Raw genomic sequence first — 17,241 nt, 5'->3', positions numbered from 1 at the left:
ATATGACATACACCTTGCAATAGATAAATCACTTGGTTGTGAAGCAATATCTAATGCATTCTTTATTATCTAATAATGGCCTTAGGTGAAGATTTAAACCACACTAATACACGTCATGAGTCCATTATTGATTGGGAAATAAATCACCATGTAACAATTTATCTTTATTTGTAGAGTATGACTTTAAAATTACAATCTAAAAGTTGAATGATAATAGCATTGCCTTCTTGGGTTGGGAATACAATAACATTATGCAAAAGTTGAAAATAATAACATTCTCGGCCTTCCTCACATGAGAAGATAATAGCATTTGCATAAAGTTAAATTATAATATCGGTCAAATTATGTTCGAATAAAATAATTTTACCTAAAGATAATAGATCCAAGACCTAAAACATTATCTCAAAGATTTTATAATTTTGCTTTAATTATCTCAAGCGTAAAACTTGGTATTTGTAAGTACGGCTTCGAAAAATTAAAGGCAATTGTTGAATATACCTAAAGATAATAGATCCAAGACCTAAAACATTATCTCAAAGATTTTATAATTTTGCTTTAATTATCTCAAGCGTAAAACTTGGTATTTGTAAGTACGGCTTCGAAAAATTAAAGGCAATTGTTGAATATATGCAAGTTCATGTTGCATTATACATTTTCTTTCACTAACACTCAGAATGGGTCAATGTCGGTATCCTTGGTTTTCATGGTAAATTCAATTAATATGATACTTTTGGTGGATGGATAGGAGTACTAGGTATGGGTCAATATGCTCTTTTTGTTTAGCCTTTCTAAGCTTAATTCTAATGAATCATGAGAACTTAGTAACATGGGCACAAACAAATAGGAAATGGGAAAGTGAGTGGAGAAACTTTTGTGATGTTATAAAAAGGACGAAACTTCTAGGAACGTAGAAAAGGAAGATCAAGAGCATGTGTGCTAGTGTGTGTTATAGAGCATTGAGCATAACATGGAAGCAATCTATCTTCTAACATTTGCATTGATTATCGAGATAGTGTTACTTGAGAGAGTAAGTGTACTAGTGGAGGGTCAATTAGGAATTAGATGGAGTCGGGCACACGCAACGTTTTATGGAGGATCTGATGCATCGGGCACAATGGGTATATCTTCTCACATTTAAGATGTATACACTTTACTTTGGTTCCATCATCCTCAAAATATTAGTGTCCTCAACGAATGTTATTTATTGGCCTAATGTTAGTTTTGAGATTAGGTTTTAGAGAATTCTCATCAGTGTTAGAGACTCGTTTAAAAGTTGGTGTTAAGATTATTGTCGTGGACCATGTTTCATGTGACATTTATGTTTATTTAGCTTTTGTCACCTTCAAGTCTCATATGCATAAAATAGGCACAATTCCCTCATGTTTCCCGACAACGTTTGACGATATGAACTTCTACATACTATTTGCATTCAAAATCTATTTAGGTCATGTGGTCATGGCATGTAAGTCTAGCTCACTAGGTTTTTATATGCTATAACTCCTCTTGCATGGCTTCATAATGTTAGGTTCTATTTTGTAATGTGGAAATCATAGTGAGATATTCTGTAAGTACACTTTTTGTGTATCATTGTTGAGGTCCATCAATGTATGCCAAATGTTTGGGAGTCTAAGGTTGTTTGGCTATGGGCATGTGATGATGTGTATACATCGAGAGCACATCGATGGGTGATGTAGATGTATTGTACGAAGGTTTTTTAAATTTGAACGTAGGCTATGTAGGAAATTTATGGTCATTGGAATGATATTGTGCTTAGTCCCTACAATGGATTATGAAGGATGATGTTTGTGCATTGATCAATGATGACCATGTCCATGATGGATCTAATTTAATGTTTGTTGTTTAGACCCCCAATTGATGATGTTGTGGACCTTACTTCATTGATGTATGTGCATTGTGGACTGAGGTTGTTAGGGCTAGTTCATGAGTCTAATATGGAATATATATATATATATATATATATATATATCACTTTGATGTGGATTATGTGTTTTGATTCTTGAATATATCCAAGTTTAAATGGAATTAGGAGGAGCATGTGGATATGGGAACTTATACAGTAGTGGATACGGCACGCAAACGGCAGCATTAAGCAGTGTGCTCTTCGATGAGGGGCGTTCATGTGGCGCATGTTTCCACTTGCGATGTGTCGATGACCCACGTTGGTGTCTAGCTTGGGGGGCCCGTGGGCGCAACGCAGGGATCGTCGTGACGGCAACCAACTTTTGTCCGCCCAACTATGCCCAACCCAACAACGCGGGCGGGTGGTGTAACCCGCCATTGCCACATTTTGACCTTGCTCAACCCGCGTTCCTCCGGATCGCAAGATACAAAGGCGGCATTGTCCCCGTCGAGTACCGACGGTAATAGTATGCTTGAATTAGAATTAGAAGCCTAATTTTTGCTAATGAATTTATTTTGAGTTCTCTAGAATTTAGTAGGTGGTGTATTCAATGTGCATCAATGGAGAGAGAATTAGAGCTTAAAAATTGACTACTTATGCTTCTACATATGCTTCTCTAAATATGATTCTCATCGGAAAAACAAAGACAAAAAAGATTCAATGCTGAGCAGATATGAACCAATCTTAATTAGAAATGGGATTGATTGGATGCCATTGAGTCGATCCGTTGTCTTGAGGTAGATGTCATTATGGTTATTAGGTGGATTAAGCTATGGTTGTTAGATCTATTCATGCTTGTGTATAATGTAGGAATTATTGCACTAACTTTATGCTAATTCATTTTCACTCTTGGTACTTAATATAGCTTTCATTGGAGTTATATGCTGGGGTGTTGGGGGGGAACCAAAACCTCTGCTTTGTTTTGAAAGAGAGACATTTTACCCCATTATTCTAGTGTGTCCCAAGAGACTCGGACATAGTGCTATCTCATGCACACTTGCTAGTTCCTTTGTTCTTCTTGGACTACCTACCATATTAATAGGAGGATGCATAGTTGAGGATCGAGGTATTAAAGTATAGGCTCGAGCTTTTAAAAATTTGTCCAATTGTTGAAGAGATAGACAAACTAGTGCATTTGAAGGATGTGCCAATCTTCTTCCTCTCCCACCCTCTCTCTCTCTCTCTCTCTCTCATCAAGTTGATTTTGACAGCCCCCATATTGGATCCTCATCATGAGTTCCATCAAAAAGATCAACCAAATGCAAGCACTCGAGTTCAAACCTATCAAATTCATTAGCTTTTGAGAGGCCCCAAGTTTGATCCTCACCATGGCTTGAGTCCCATCATATTGATCATACGAACCTGTGCATGCACACGAATTCAAAACACATTATATGGGGCTACTTTTAGTAGTGTCCATTGGAGTATATAGGGAAGGGATTAACACATAACTTTTGTGGATCAACACATGAAACAACCTTACCATCTAAGATACAACTTGTGTTTGTGTATTTCAGTGTTTGTGCGTATGTGTGTGTGTTTGTGTGTGTGTGTGCGTGCGTGCATGTGTGTGTCTTTCCAAATAAGTATACATTTTCCTTATTGCTCAACAATGCATTGATCTTTTACAAAACTCACATGTTGTCATTTATGTGTTCTCACGAGTTTACTTAACGTAGAAGTCTCATGATCACCCAACTCCATTTGATTTTATTTATATATATTTATTCAAAGATGCATACTCAATAGAACCTTTGGCATACACAAGGTCTCGTGCCTCAAGATTTCTTGCTTTCACATGCTTTCTGGCATCTTGCACATCATATTGATGTATTCTTTTAGAAAATTTAACAATGTGCTGAATTGTCTTGAATTGTAAGTTTTGTGGATCCTATATACTCTTTTTACCTTTTCAAGTAAGATTTCTTTCTTATACTAAGGTTGATGCCAATATATATATTTGAAATTCCTCCACAACCCCTCCCTAATGCATCCTTCAAAGTTCATGTGCAAACATCAAGGTCTAGACTTTCTCTTGCCAAACAAATGGCAAGGCTTATGGTATTATTTCTCACATGGCTTGCTGAGATCCACATGTTCCTCATCAGCCTTTTTCTCCGTGGCATCAGTATACTCATAAATGTAACTTCTTTTTTCAAGAAATCTATGGTCAACATCCCTAGTCGTACAACAACAAAAGACACTTCTATTGTTTCCTCTATGCAAAATCATAACCTTCGAAGTGCTCATAGTGGTAGGACACAATTGATGCTCCTCAACTCAATCATGGGCACTCAACTTTAAAATATTTATATTTTTTTTCTTATATTTACATGCTCCATCAAATTATCCTAAGTTGGCTACATAATTTAAATGTACTAAAGGTGAGAGTGAGTGGATTACAATTTCAAATAATGGTCTTGCCTTCTAATAATAATGTAAAGCTTTTTCTTACATTTAATTTTGTTTGTCGACACAGAGTGACATGTAGGAAGACAGGGGGCATTCGTTTCACCATCAACGGACACTCCTACTTCAATTTGGTGTTGGTGACAAATGTTGGTGGTCTAGGGGCAGTTCATGCAATGTCTGTGAAGGGTACAAGAACAGGGTGGCAAGTAATGAGGCGTAATTGGGGACAAAATTGGCAAACCAATGCCATCCTCAACAATCAGGCACTTTCATTTCGTGTCACCACAAGTGACGGTCGTACCCTTACTTCATTCAACGTTGCCCCTTCAAACTGGCAATATGGCCAAACATTTTCGGGGGCACAATTCTAGCCCCAACTACCTATTTCTCAATAATTTTTTCATGTAGTACATCATTATTCATACCCCCTTAATCTCAATAAATAAGTATTCACAATATCTAGAATGCATCACATAAATATCAAGATTTAAATATAATTTTACCACACTGACATTGAATTACTCATTACCATACCAAGTCATATCCATATAGGTAATTTCTTATCATGCTTGTAAATGTATACTTGTACAAAATTATATTCATGATAAATATAGTCATAAACCATACCTTATAGTAAAACCATGTTATGTGATGTATCTTGATTCTTGTCTCATCATTACAATAGTCAAATCATATACACAATATCGCTCGACTATTTTATGCATTCTATTTCTACCACTTCCACCCTCTCCACTAACTTTTCCTCGAGTTCTTATTTGTTATTGATACATTCGTAGTTTACCCCTTATAGTGGATGCCATGGTGGATACTTAACCACCCCCTTAATGTATTTCCAAGGAACAATGCACTCATCATTTTGTGCATGTTCATTCTTTATTATAAAATTTATTCTCCTTCTCCCTAATATAAAAACTACATCATATGAATGTCATTTGTTATCTTTGTTCACTTTTTCTTTACTTTCATATTTCAAAGGTCAAGGATATACATCGATGCAAAAATAGTAGTAATCATAAAGAATATTGAATGTTATCTTTTCTTCTTTGTTCCACTCGATTATCTTCATGTTTATTTGTTGCCAACATTTGTCTTTTGTGCCCTTCTAATTCCAATGATATTAGACTTGGTGATTCACAACAATATACAATCCAAATCAATGAAACTATGTTATCTAGTATAAACTAAATATGCATTGTATCATGCACAAATACAAAAGCAAACCTAAATGTTATCCTATTTCCCAATCCTAGCTTGTTACTTCATGGCCAAATTCCCCTAATATTTCCCCATGACTCTCAAGTATCCTCAAAGAATGATAAGGTCATTACGATCTTAACTATTACAACACATACACATAAATAAATAGATAGCATTAGTTAGTTCACTACTCCCTCATTTCCAAAATGCATTCATCCTTGAAAATAAGGATACAAAATTTCATGGGGAACTTGCTAATGTTCCACTTAAATATGTTTTCATGTATAACAATGATGCCCTCAAAAGCTCTAGTGGAAGAGTTGGTGGGAGGATCGCATCAAAAGGCTCTTTAACTGATCACATTATGACATGAATAAATGTATGTATTATTCCTTTGACAATTGAGAAGGGTCAAAGATAACATGGTGATAGAATTTTGACCTATGTATCCCATTTTCAGACTTTCAAAATTCCTGGGAACCTTGATAAGTCTTCTTCGCCCACTTCAAAAGTAACGAAATGTCTTTATTCATCCCTAGTTCTAGTACAATCTTATGCTTATGAGCTATGCATCAAGCATATCAAAATGAACTTGGATGAAATAACCCCATAGTATTTATTACCTGATCATCAAATGTCCACCAATTTAAATGAGTTGAAAGGTGATAATAAAAATTACGAGACCAAGAAAATCTAGAATTAATCCATGTATGGTATAAATCTCATGTATGAAAGAGAAATGAACATCTTATTTCGATTCCATAATCATTACTAAAACACTATCTGAAAGTTTGAAGTGGGGATAGACACATTTTCAAGTATATCCTTGATTCATAAAGAGAGATGATGCGAGAGATGATGCAGAAGGCCAGAAGCATTAAGATGGTTATCGTGATGATGATAATATTTGAACATCCTTGGGAAGCCATAACCATGATTTGGGACATGGGACCTTGAACTCACAACCCTAAGGTGGAAAAGCATAAGCTTTACTATCACAACACCACAAAAAGAGAAGGACAAAAACTGTTTGTCAAAATTAACAACGAAACCACAAATGAGCATTTATAGTCTGACAGAGAATGAGAGAAGAACCAGTGACGCTTGTGGCCTTTACTATAGTTCATGCTTTGCCACCTACACTTCATTGTCTTCAAATTACCTCAAAATAGTGTCAAGGAAATTAAAATATGTTTTGCAATCAAACTTCTGCACACATTGAAATATATACATACAAGAAATCAAATTCACCATAACAAACCGAATCATAATTAAGATTACCTGTCAAATAAATACCCACTATACTAAAACTACAGAAGTCGATTTGAAAATACCATGCCATATGGTTCCATTTCAAGAGAACATACTCAGAAATATTTGCAGATGCTCCTTTTACATTACAAAAAGTTCATTTTACAACAAACTTGTTCTGAGAATGTCATGTATGTATACGCATCATTTATACATTCTTGGTGAAGTATGAAGTCAAGCTAGAAGTTAATGATTTTTTTGTGCACCACAAGTGCAACCAATACCCTAACGCCAGTATTGAGCCCATCTATGTATAGTCTCTACCATTTGTGGAAATAATGCACTGACACTATCATTGATTAGTGTCTGGAAATATTGTACAGCTGCTTCATCATCCAAATCTAGACGAAATTTCTCTTGTAGCTGCAAAAGTTTATATATGTGAACTTAAAAAAGCTTGAACTACAAACATATATATATACAAGTCTGCTCAATGTTCGGAAAACTCCAAAATGGCAGGTATTTTCCCTGGAATTTTCCTACCAAAAATGGATTATTTTCCCAAAACACCCCTAGCCAATCCCCAGAAAAGAATTATGAGTTACTTGAGCAAATATATGGTCAATTCATCCCCTTGTCTCTTTTTGAGGGTTTCCCGTGGGTTTTGGAGAAATAAGAAAAAATCAGTGGTATATAAAGATAAAATTACAATAGCATTTTGCTTGTACATTTTTATACAATCATAAAAAGATGACAGTTTTTTGTGTACCTTCAAAATCTCTTTCTCTGGATCAATGGCAATGTCAGGAATGTTTGCTCCAGCCATTAAATGGAATAAATTCAAAATCAGATTGCTTGATTTCCTCAGAATATTATATGCCTCACAGCAATAGGATTTGAAACGTCCATAATGGTGGCTGTAATATGAAAAGTTCAATATTTATTCTTCTATTTTTTAGATTATGAATAATACTAGTCCTGATAACCTCTCACCTCTCTGCTCCACCCATTGCTTCTACCATCTCCTTGCATAATTTCATCGGTGGTGGAAATGGCTTGGGATCTCGACCAAGTATAAACCCAAAATCAACATGAAAAAGTCGGCCATCTTCACGCAGAAGTAAGTTATCTAAATGCCTGTATTAACAATAGGAAAATCAACTGATTTCATAGATCAGAACCGTCTCCATATGCACCCAACACCATTCATAAGCAAGAGCATGACATATACAACTGTGAAAGTCAATTGTGTCAAGATGCAATATCATGCAACTCATAAACGCATCTGGTGATTAAAAAGATACATTGGAAACCATTGGAACAATTATTCTAATCCTCTCCCAAAATACATATAATGCTGGAACTATCCACTACAGAAAACAAGGTACTAAAAATAGGATACAAAGTGTAAGAATATGCAACACAGATAACTATATGACGCAGAATAAATACTCACAAATCAGATATGTTAAATGTGATAACTATGCACATATCGCTCAGGTCGTACACTCTCATATCTACCAATCTCTACCACCAACCTATATCTCTCTTCTTCTAAAACTCTCTAAGGTTCCAATCTTTGCTTTTCTTATACGCGCAATCATTTGCTTCATTTTGCATGTAATTATGAGCACTTCATTTGCAGTACGATAGATTCTAATACTGTGGGGAGTCAGATCATGTTAGCCCCCAGTAAATCAATAATAACTGATTCTATTTTTTTTTATGACACATTATTGCCCTATGCGTTTCTTTCATAACAGTTTGAAAGCATAAAATCAGCACACCTTTCTAAACAGAATGCCTGTTTATAAATACTTTACACACATATAATTTGAGTAAATACTTTAGCAATGACACACGAAGAGTGAGTGAAGCAGAGAACCTGTCACCAACACCAAGAATATACATGATCACACAATATCCAGCACAGCTTTTTACAAACGTATCAAGGCAAGATGCACTGATTCCATAGGGACCCCCTTCATCATAATGATGCTGTTGCAAGTAGCTGATGATTGATCTATGATCACTCAGTATCTGATAGTTAAAAAACATTTGCATAAGTTAAATAGAAATAGAATTTTTCATGCTCACTGTAATCTTCTCCTAAGTAACAAACTTCATTGTATAGGCTTCATAAACCTGAGCTAATGATTTTGAAGGAATAAATTCAACCATTCCCTCGTCTTGATTTGTTGCAAGAACCCTGTAAGGGGTAAGCTGCAAGTCTAAATTTTCAAGTTTGAGTAACCTATCCATTAAAGAAACCAACTGAATCACCTGCATTGGAATGAAACTAATTAACCTTGGTTGTACATGAGATCATATAAATAACCATATGAGAAAACTTATATCTCATGAGACGGCTCAAGAATTTTCTTATTTTTCTTGGTTAGCCTGAAATCTCTGATATGATTTATTCACAATATTCCTCATATTTATATTCCTTTCTATAGCTGGTACTCCATTCATTATGTTAAACCTTTACTTTTCCTCCAGTAAAAACAGATCATCTTTACTGATTATTCTTCCTCACCAATTGATCTTGGCGCAAATCATCACCCTTTTTGAATATAACTTTACATTTTCCTCCACCCGCAGTACGAAATGTCAGTCTCAAGGGATGTAGGGCACTCTTAAATATTGAAGATTCTGACGGAACGATCCCAGTAGTAACTATTTTGGGATCCAGCGGCAATGGAATGGGCTGCAATATGACAATAAAATCAGTTTTCAGAATCATTCTTTATGAGACTTTGTATAAAGGGAAAACCTCCAAAACGCTCCCACATTTTTCCTTATTTCCTGAAATACTTCTTAATTTTTGTATAGCAAACAACATTAAGTTTTCATCATTTCTCCAAATGTCCTGCTAGTAATTGACAAAAGGGGGAAGGCAATGAATTGAGCATATAATTGCTCAAATAGCACATAAATTGCTGGAAGGCAGGTTGACAAGGGCATTTGGAGCAATAAAGAAAAACATACGCATATTTTGGGCATTGTTCCTTACATAAACATGAAAATAAAAATAGTTACATACTTCATCAAAGTATGTAAGCTCACTGAGAAGACCTGACAGCAACTGCCTGAGCTTTTCAATTTTTTTTTGAGTTCCTCCTTTGACGTTTTTTATATCTCGCATGACTCGACATAACTGTGCAACCAATTCATTTTGGCGTACAAGACTCTGCCACATCTTTTCACCTCCATCTTCTTTTCCATCAATTTTCGTCTTCAAAAACACAACAGTCAAAAGCATAAGTCAAAAAAGTTTTTAAGAACATTATAGAAACTATTACATAAAAACAATATCATCAAATCGCAGTCTGTACCTTTTTCACTGTATCTTCAAGTAGCTCATAAATTGAATAAAACCGTTTGGCATATGCAGGGTCATACAACTCAACTGTTACATACCACCTTAGAAAACTTGCTAGCTCAACATTCTGAACAGCTGCAGAAAATATCAGAAAAATCATACAAAACAAATATTATGTTCCCAAAGAAATCATACCATTATTATTTGACACAATCAGGAAGACAATCCTAGGCATGATATTAAAGAGAAGTAAGATCATATATGCTAATCCCTCTATACAGTCTCACAAAAAATGCTAGAAATCTAATTCATTTGATAGAAGAAGAAATTTATGCCTTCACATTGAGGTTGCATTTGCTAAGAGAGTAAACAGCAACAGTTAATATAACTCACCACGATGCACAAGAAAATGTGCAAGTGGAGATTTATCAGACCGCTCAAATCTCAAGGCTTGTACAAGCTGTAAGAGGTAGCACTGCAGCTCCACATCTTCTGCCCTTTCAAGCACTGCCACTGCATGCGCACGAACCTGCACAATAGGCAAAAAATGTAAAAGAAACAGTTTATAATTTAAGATTTAATGCAATACAGAGGATAACGGCCTAAGATACTGTGAAAAGGTCATGAGTTAGCTAGAAAGCAATATAAATTACAGAGTTTATAGTTTGAAACTGAATACAGTACATGGGACAACAGAATAAGATCCTATGTAAAAATCATGAATAGCTGTGAACGGACCTATGTTCACATGATCTCTTCAACATTGTCCAAACTATAGAAGCATGAGGTTCTATAAAAAAGTCTTGAATCTCTAGGAATCAATCCATGTTATCATTTTCTCTCCAATGTCAATTCAAAAAACACTTATGTGCATACAGAAGAGATGTCATTCTGCATTTCTTAGAAACCAACCTATATACCGATGTCCTCCCCACATCAGTCCATACAGCAAGGTTTATATGTGGTTTTCTCATTGCTGTTCTGGGAAAGGAAGAGAGACCAATATGAATTAGCAGGAAATCAACTTATATATGGTTTTCTCGTGTTCTATCCAACATTGATCAGAACAACAAGGATTATTTATCTTTTCTCTTTGTTATCTGGGTGTGGAGAAGAGAGGTGTTCACGATTTGGCCAAAATCAGCATACATCCTCATGCTTTCTCCAACATTGATCCAAACAACAAGAGGGAGAGGAAAGGTTATAATAATTCCCAATAAGTCTGCGTTAGAGTTTCTATCATGTCTCTAACAAGTAGAACCATACATTAAAACCCTCAAATGAGAAAGACTATCAGCAGGCTACATTTTTATAGATTCTAAGGTTAATAAAATGTGAACTTGTATCACCTTACGAATCAAATATAAACCCTGATGAATGAAACAATAAATAGAGTAGCTTGTAAAATCTCTGGAATAAGAATATGAATACACAACACAAATCTCTGATTACCTCTTCACTCTCAAATACTGGAGAAAGCAGTTCCAATGCATCTGCTATATCAATAGTTGCCCATCTATGCATGAGTTCAATAGCTTGCCTTGCTTCCTATAAAAGTCATTAATAGATATCAATAGTCATAAACTTTAACAATGGAATGAATAAAAAATCTACCTGAGCATCACTCCAGTCAACAGATCGTAAAAATTTAGTGAGTGCCCTTTTCATTGACATAAGAGAGAATCGAAATTTCCAAAGTAGCTGCCTTTCCTCTCCATTTAGATTTCTGGTAGGTGGGTACTTGAGTATCTTTTCAATTTCTCTATATACACAATTATTAAATATTTCTGTAAAATGCAATTATAAAGCAAAAGACGAGAAATATTAATAGAAAGTTCAGAACTTCAATGCATACTTTTTCTCTGAGTTGCTTGGTTTCAAGTCACGATCTATGACTCCCCTTGTTACACTTCTTGCAAGCTTCAAATGTTTATTCTCAGAAGGGTTTTGTTTCCCAACCTCTGGATCCCAAATAAGTACTAGTTGGTTTGCTGCAAGAATGGGAACTTGTACAGGTAAATTTCCCCCTTTTTCCTGAAACAAATAGAAAATAATTTGTTATATCATTTAATCAACTATTTCTTTTTGACCTCACAACCCCATTCAGGAGTTATTTTATTGACCTAGCTTATTTCATGGGAATGATTATAAACTTCTGATCAGAAAGCTAAACACAAGCAAATACCTGGAACGCCACCGGATGTTCAAATGTACGCAAATCAACAATCAAATGAAGATGTGTGCCTCCATTCAACTTGCTCTCTGTCTCTTTAATTTTCTCAATGGATTTAAATGCTAGCCGATCCAACCAATCAATATGTCTAAGTTGTCCCCTCTCATATTTATTGAGAAGCTTTTCTAATCGTTCCACTTCTCCTCCTTCATGCTTTGGCACCTGTGATTCAAAACACTCTCTCTCAACTACATTTACAGTAGACATTCCTACATTAAATGCCCATGAATACAATATAAACCACATTAAAGCCCCAGGGATTCAACAAAGGTATTTGTTAGTGTCTTATTTTTCTTTTTAAACTGACATTTTGAATTTCTAGTCGATGTGTACAACAAAAAAAATATCAAAGATTATGAAATAACCTTTCCAGGTGTGCTTGAAGGTAATGACCCATCAGCACTTCTGCCGCGCCATAATCTAAGCTTTTGTTTTCCAGTTTTCAGTCGTTTCTTATTGCTAAAGAGTTGTAACGTAGCTCCTCCAACAGCAACTTCTTGCCTTGGACAAGAAACATCCCATACCTATAAACTAAATTAAAGTTTGTGATAAAATGTTTATATACTGTAATTGATATTTTTTATACTAACCAAAGCATGAATTACTCACTGTAAGGGCAAGTTGGGCATCTGCTGTCAAATCACGATATTTTGCACTTAATGTGATAAGCTCCTTCCACCTGCATGGCTTCTCAGCTGATGCAAGTCTGCAAAAGGAATAATGAACTTATGTTAGTATAAATAACTATCAAATCCTCTTAAATTATAAATTCAATTCAAAACTCTTAGGTAATTAGTGCTAATACAGAATGTTAAAGGTATGATAATCAAAGCCTAAAGCTTTATAAGTAACAAGTATTCTAGTTATTCAATGCAGAAGGAAGGAGTTGAGTTACTTGTGAATGTAGAAAATGAAGGCACTACTAAACGATAAGGAGAATTAAGCTTTTACAAATGGAAGAGCTCTCAAAACCACAGGCTGCAGCAAAAGCTAAGAGCTACTGCTCAATGAACCACTTTACGGGTGCTTGGGACAGTATAAACAAGAGATTGTTTGCTCCCTTTAATGGAATGGGCAAAAACAGGCACAGTAATAAGCTGAATCTGGTCAACCTCAGTATCGCGTTGCCATACTCCAACAGGCTTTCAAATGAGATCCAGACAATATCACACTCTTCCTCTCTCCTATCTGTCTCCTTGATCACAAAACCCACAGGTTTTTTCCACAAAAAAGGGCCCACGGTAAACATAGGAAAGGCTAACGCCATGATCTTCCACATATCTGCAACGACTCGCAGACAAGCCATCCTCACCCTATCAGGAGTGGCACGTTGAAGTAGTGAATTTCTATGTAAATCTATGAGCCAATTTACAAGCATGAATCAGTGCATCTCTATGATCCAAGCCACCAAGGATCAACTCAGTCATGGATATGTAGCTACAGTCATGCTAGAACAATACCACAAGCAAACTTCCAGGACCCTCACACTAAAGTATGATTATTTGACACCAGGGTCACCTCTGCCCTCTTGTACTGTGCAGCCATATGGGCTCCAGGACTCCCCATGTACACGTGGACACAAATAGTGTATCCACTAGTCATGATGTCACGGATGATACATAGCAAAGCATTCGCCCCACACGAAATCATCCAGCTGAATTTGGAGACGTTCTCATTCTGGTAGAAGCATTTGTATTCCAGACAGCAAACCTCATCGACCGGATTTGTATTAGGCCACCTCCAAGAATTAAATGTAAGGCATTTGACGCATTGAAGCAAAAGGAAACACCAGAACATGCAGATAGATCATGGTACCCACAGGTGATGAAGAGGTTCGATAAGTGTAATGCATTGTTGGGTCCTTAAAAAGATTGCATATCCCGCAGATAAGGGCAACACATGGTGTGGATGAATATTGAGCAGAAAAACAAAGAACGTGTCCTACACTGCATCAATGTACCAGAAAGAGGAATATTTCACTTTGGGATGCCCAGCATATGAGGCGTCGAGCATGTTTTTCAAGGGTTCCTAAAAGACTGTACTAGCTTTCAAGAACACCTCGCAAGGACAGAACCATTGCCAACAACACTAAGGATGCACTTTGCTTGTCTACTCTATCACAGAACCAAACTCGTGGAAGATCCAAACAGTGAAATTAGGAAATAAGCTCAGTTTTTCCTTTTGTTTTACCATTTAAAAATCTCCCCATATCTACATGGCTGGGATCAGTGCTTTGTAACAATTGTCTGTCCTATGGATCACATTGGGCCCCCTGGTTGTTCATATATAATCATCTCTTTTTCTGATTACACAAAGGTTGGAATCCCTAAAGAGGGATGCCTCCAGCACTTTCTCATTCAATACTTAGTTACTCTATAGACACATCAGATACCACAAGAACAAGTGGTATTCACCATATGCAACAGAGATTGCACTCTTAATACAATGGGACTTGCACCCTTGCATCATGCCATAGGCTCATCACAAACTTCCTAATCATGGCTAAGTTGCTCACTAATTCAGCTTCTCTTTTTCCGGTCCATTTCTCCTTGCATCACTCATATTTATATAGTCTCCCTTGACACCTGGCTGCCGTGACTGAATAGTGGCCCACGGGGACTGCTCTGCTCTTCATTCCAGTTCGCCTGCCCTTCACATATATTTCCTTGAAGTTTTGCGCCAAGTGTTGTCAATGGCATTTCCTCATTTGCACTTGGCCTTGAGATTGCATGCACTCTTATTGATTTCCCACATTGACTGATGCAATCGTCGGTTTGTTCCCTGAAGGTCGGTTCCTATGACACGCTTAACAATTACATGCAAAGCACAATGTGATGCACTCACTGCCTTGTGATGTAGTATGATGTGATATATATGGCAGAGAAAAAAGCTATAAACAAACCATTCCACTTCCCACATTTATTTAACGTCAACCATTTGGCTCTCATTTGAGTTTTGTAATAGGTCTTTGATTATCTCAATCTCCTCCTCTATTTCTTCTGAGGTCTCATAGGTCATATTTGACCTCTGAAGATGATAATAGAATCTATCTATCTATCTTCATAAATCGATAATGAACATGGTTCAGTATCAGATGAAGCTACAACATTATGTGACTCAAGGCAAAGAGTAAAAAAAACTCTGAAATACTCTGCATTTGTCTTTATTTCCCGAAATTACTACCATGATTTTGCTATTTCCCCAACTTCTCTTCGCAACCCATTATCCAGAAATTATCTGTCTTATCTGAGCAATTGTATGGTAAAATTGTCCCTGTTTCTCTCTTTAGGGAGTTTACCAGGGGCATCTGTGGAAATAAAGCGAACTCAGGTGTATTTCAGAGGTTTTCCCTTTCATCTGTAATGTTAGGAGCTAGTCAGTATAATATGTATTTAGACAGCTTCTGGTAAATAATCTATTACCTTGTTCTAGTAGGCAACCCAAAAAGAATTCCATCAATATATAATCCACATTCAACATATAGCTCTGGGCATGGTCCAACTAAGCTTGCCTCATCTGAAACAAACCAGAACATACCGAACTATATTAAAATCTCATGTACTTATTTACTGTTTTCTTTACTACTCAACTGAGAACACTTTTCATGCATGAAATGCTAGGAAATTTTGAAGAAATACCAGTAACTTAGCAGAAAATTTACACATTTCTAGAGCTTTATGAACATTTCTAACCAGCAAGTTCTAATATTTGAAATTGTGTATGGCAAGCACGTGTATATGTCCAGATTCATCTTCTGAGATATCCCACCAGAAGCAAACAGGAAACAAAATAATAAGAAGAAAAATTGCATAAGCATGTGTATTTTCACAACAATTTTATGAGAGCTAAAATTCAGAAGCTAATTAGGTGAAAACAATATCGAGATTTTCTTTCAGAATCTACTGATCAGGTAGGAAAAGATTGACACTCTCTTTCAATAAAGTAATTATGCAAAAAAAAAACACAAGTTTCTTTTGGGAATCTACTAGTTAGGCAAGAAAATGTTGAAATTCCCTTTCCATAAGCTAATTGGGCTAAAATACTATTGAGATTTTCTTTCAGAATCTAATGTAATTCCCATTCCAGAAATGATTTCTAGTCAATTGAGATTTCCTTTCAGGTTTAATAGTTAGAACCGAAAAGCTATTCTCTTTCCATAATCTAATTAGGGGAGAAAATATTAAATGTACTCTCAAAAGCTACTAATTAAGCAAGAAAAGTATGAAATTTCCTTCAAAACCTACTAATTGAAAAAGAAAATATTGCAATTTCTGTGCGGACAGGATTAAAACTGGGATCGTGCTAATTAGGAATCAAAAGTTTAATATTTGTTTGGACGAGGAACTAAATTAAACAAGCAAAGACTGAAATTTCTTTTCTAATGCTCCACATTAAGCAAGAAAAGTATTTGGGATTTCGTTCAGAAAAAAGCTACTAAATTAACAAACCAGAAGATAGAAGAATAAGATCATAGTATTACATACCTGGAGAAGATGAGGTGAGAGGAATCTGACCTTCCAAAGTCTCTATGCGCAGAGTAACAGGAAGATTGATATCGCAAGAAAGGAAAAACCTGAACTCATGGCCGTTCATGACCAAAGGGGGAAGGGAAGGATACACTTCGAGTGTCTGAATGAAGAAGAAGAAGAAGAAAAAAAAAAAAAAACTGGTGTTGAAAAGGATCCTTCGTCCAAATAGGGAAAATCCGAACGGGGAAGGAAAATTCTGTTACGGAGGATAGGATCCTGTTTGGATCTGTCTGAGCATCGCAAAAAAACGAGGAGGAGGAGGAGATGGATATAGCGATGGCGATGGCGATGGCGATGGCGAGGAAGAAGTAGTAATAGTGAACAAAGTATGTATGTAAAAGAACAAATAAAA

At 36.0% G+C, this 17,241-nt stretch overlaps 2 protein-coding genes across 2 annotated transcripts; one reads left to right on the top strand and one right to left on the bottom strand.

Moving 5' to 3' along the window:
* Window positions 1–887: 887 nt before the first annotated feature.
* On the top strand, window positions 888–5,291 carry LOC147867692 (expansin-A10-like). Its single transcript, XM_087315482.1, has 3 exons — window positions 888–1,118; window positions 2,048–2,381; window positions 4,401–5,291. The coding sequence occupies exons 1-3, from the start codon at window positions 968–970 to the stop codon at window positions 4,702–4,704; spliced, it is 789 nt and encodes a 262-aa protein (XP_087171608.1). The 5' UTR covers window positions 888–967; the 3' UTR covers window positions 4,705–5,291.
* Window positions 5,292–6,915: 1,624 nt separating this feature from the next.
* VPS34 (vacuolar protein sorting 34) lies at window positions 6,916–16,995 on the bottom strand. Its single transcript, XM_087315481.1, has 17 exons — window positions 16,845–16,995; window positions 15,783–15,876; window positions 12,970–13,066; window positions 12,726–12,884; window positions 12,313–12,522; window positions 11,983–12,161; window positions 11,742–11,889; window positions 11,580–11,675; window positions 10,521–10,656; window positions 10,141–10,262; window positions 9,849–10,040; window positions 9,342–9,512; window positions 8,948–9,085; window positions 8,688–8,842; window positions 7,796–7,939; window positions 7,572–7,719; window positions 6,916–7,225 (listed from the first exon to the last, which is right to left on the bottom strand). Exons 1-17 carry the CDS (start codon window positions 16,951–16,953, stop codon window positions 7,088–7,090), a joined length of 2,436 nt encoding a protein of 811 aa, XP_087171607.1. The 5' UTR covers window positions 16,954–16,995; the 3' UTR covers window positions 6,916–7,087.
* Window positions 16,996–17,241: the final 246 nt, after the last annotated feature.

The sequence above is a fragment of the Azolla caroliniana genome, unplaced genomic scaffold (genome assembly GCF_043228905.1).
Source record: "Azolla caroliniana isolate FFs.n. ecotype wild unplaced genomic scaffold, voAzoCaro1.0.p SCAF_2, whole genome shotgun sequence".
Lineage (NCBI taxonomy): Eukaryota > Viridiplantae > Streptophyta > Polypodiopsida > Salviniales > Salviniaceae > Azolla > Azolla caroliniana.
This window is presented reverse-complemented; position numbering and strand designations above follow the sequence as displayed.

Excerpts from the sequence above, each read along its gene's own strand:
- LOC147867692 (XM_087315482.1), top strand. The coding sequence starts at position 968 with ATGGAAGCAATCTATCTTCTAACATTTGCATTGATTATCGAGATAGTG. Across the intron at positions 1,119-2,047 it reads TGATGCATCGGGCACAATGG|GAGGAGCATGTGGATATGGG; the intron begins GTATATCTTCTC and ends AAATGGAATTAG. Across the intron at positions 2,382-4,400 it reads GTCCCCGTCGAGTACCGACG|AGTGACATGTAGGAAGACAG; the intron begins GTAATAGTATGC and ends TTGTCGACACAG.
- VPS34 (XM_087315481.1), bottom strand. The coding sequence starts at position 16,953 with ATGAACGGCCATGAGTTCAGGTTTTTCCTTTCTTGCGATATCAATCTT. Across the intron at positions 13,067-15,782 it reads GGGTTGCCTACTAGAACAAG|ACTTGCATCAGCTGAGAAGC; the intron begins GTAATAGATTAT and ends TTCCTTTTGCAG. Across the intron at positions 8,843-8,947 it reads CTTCAAAATCATTAGCTCAG|ATACTGAGTGATCATAGATC; the intron begins GTTTATGAAGCC and ends TTTAACTATCAG.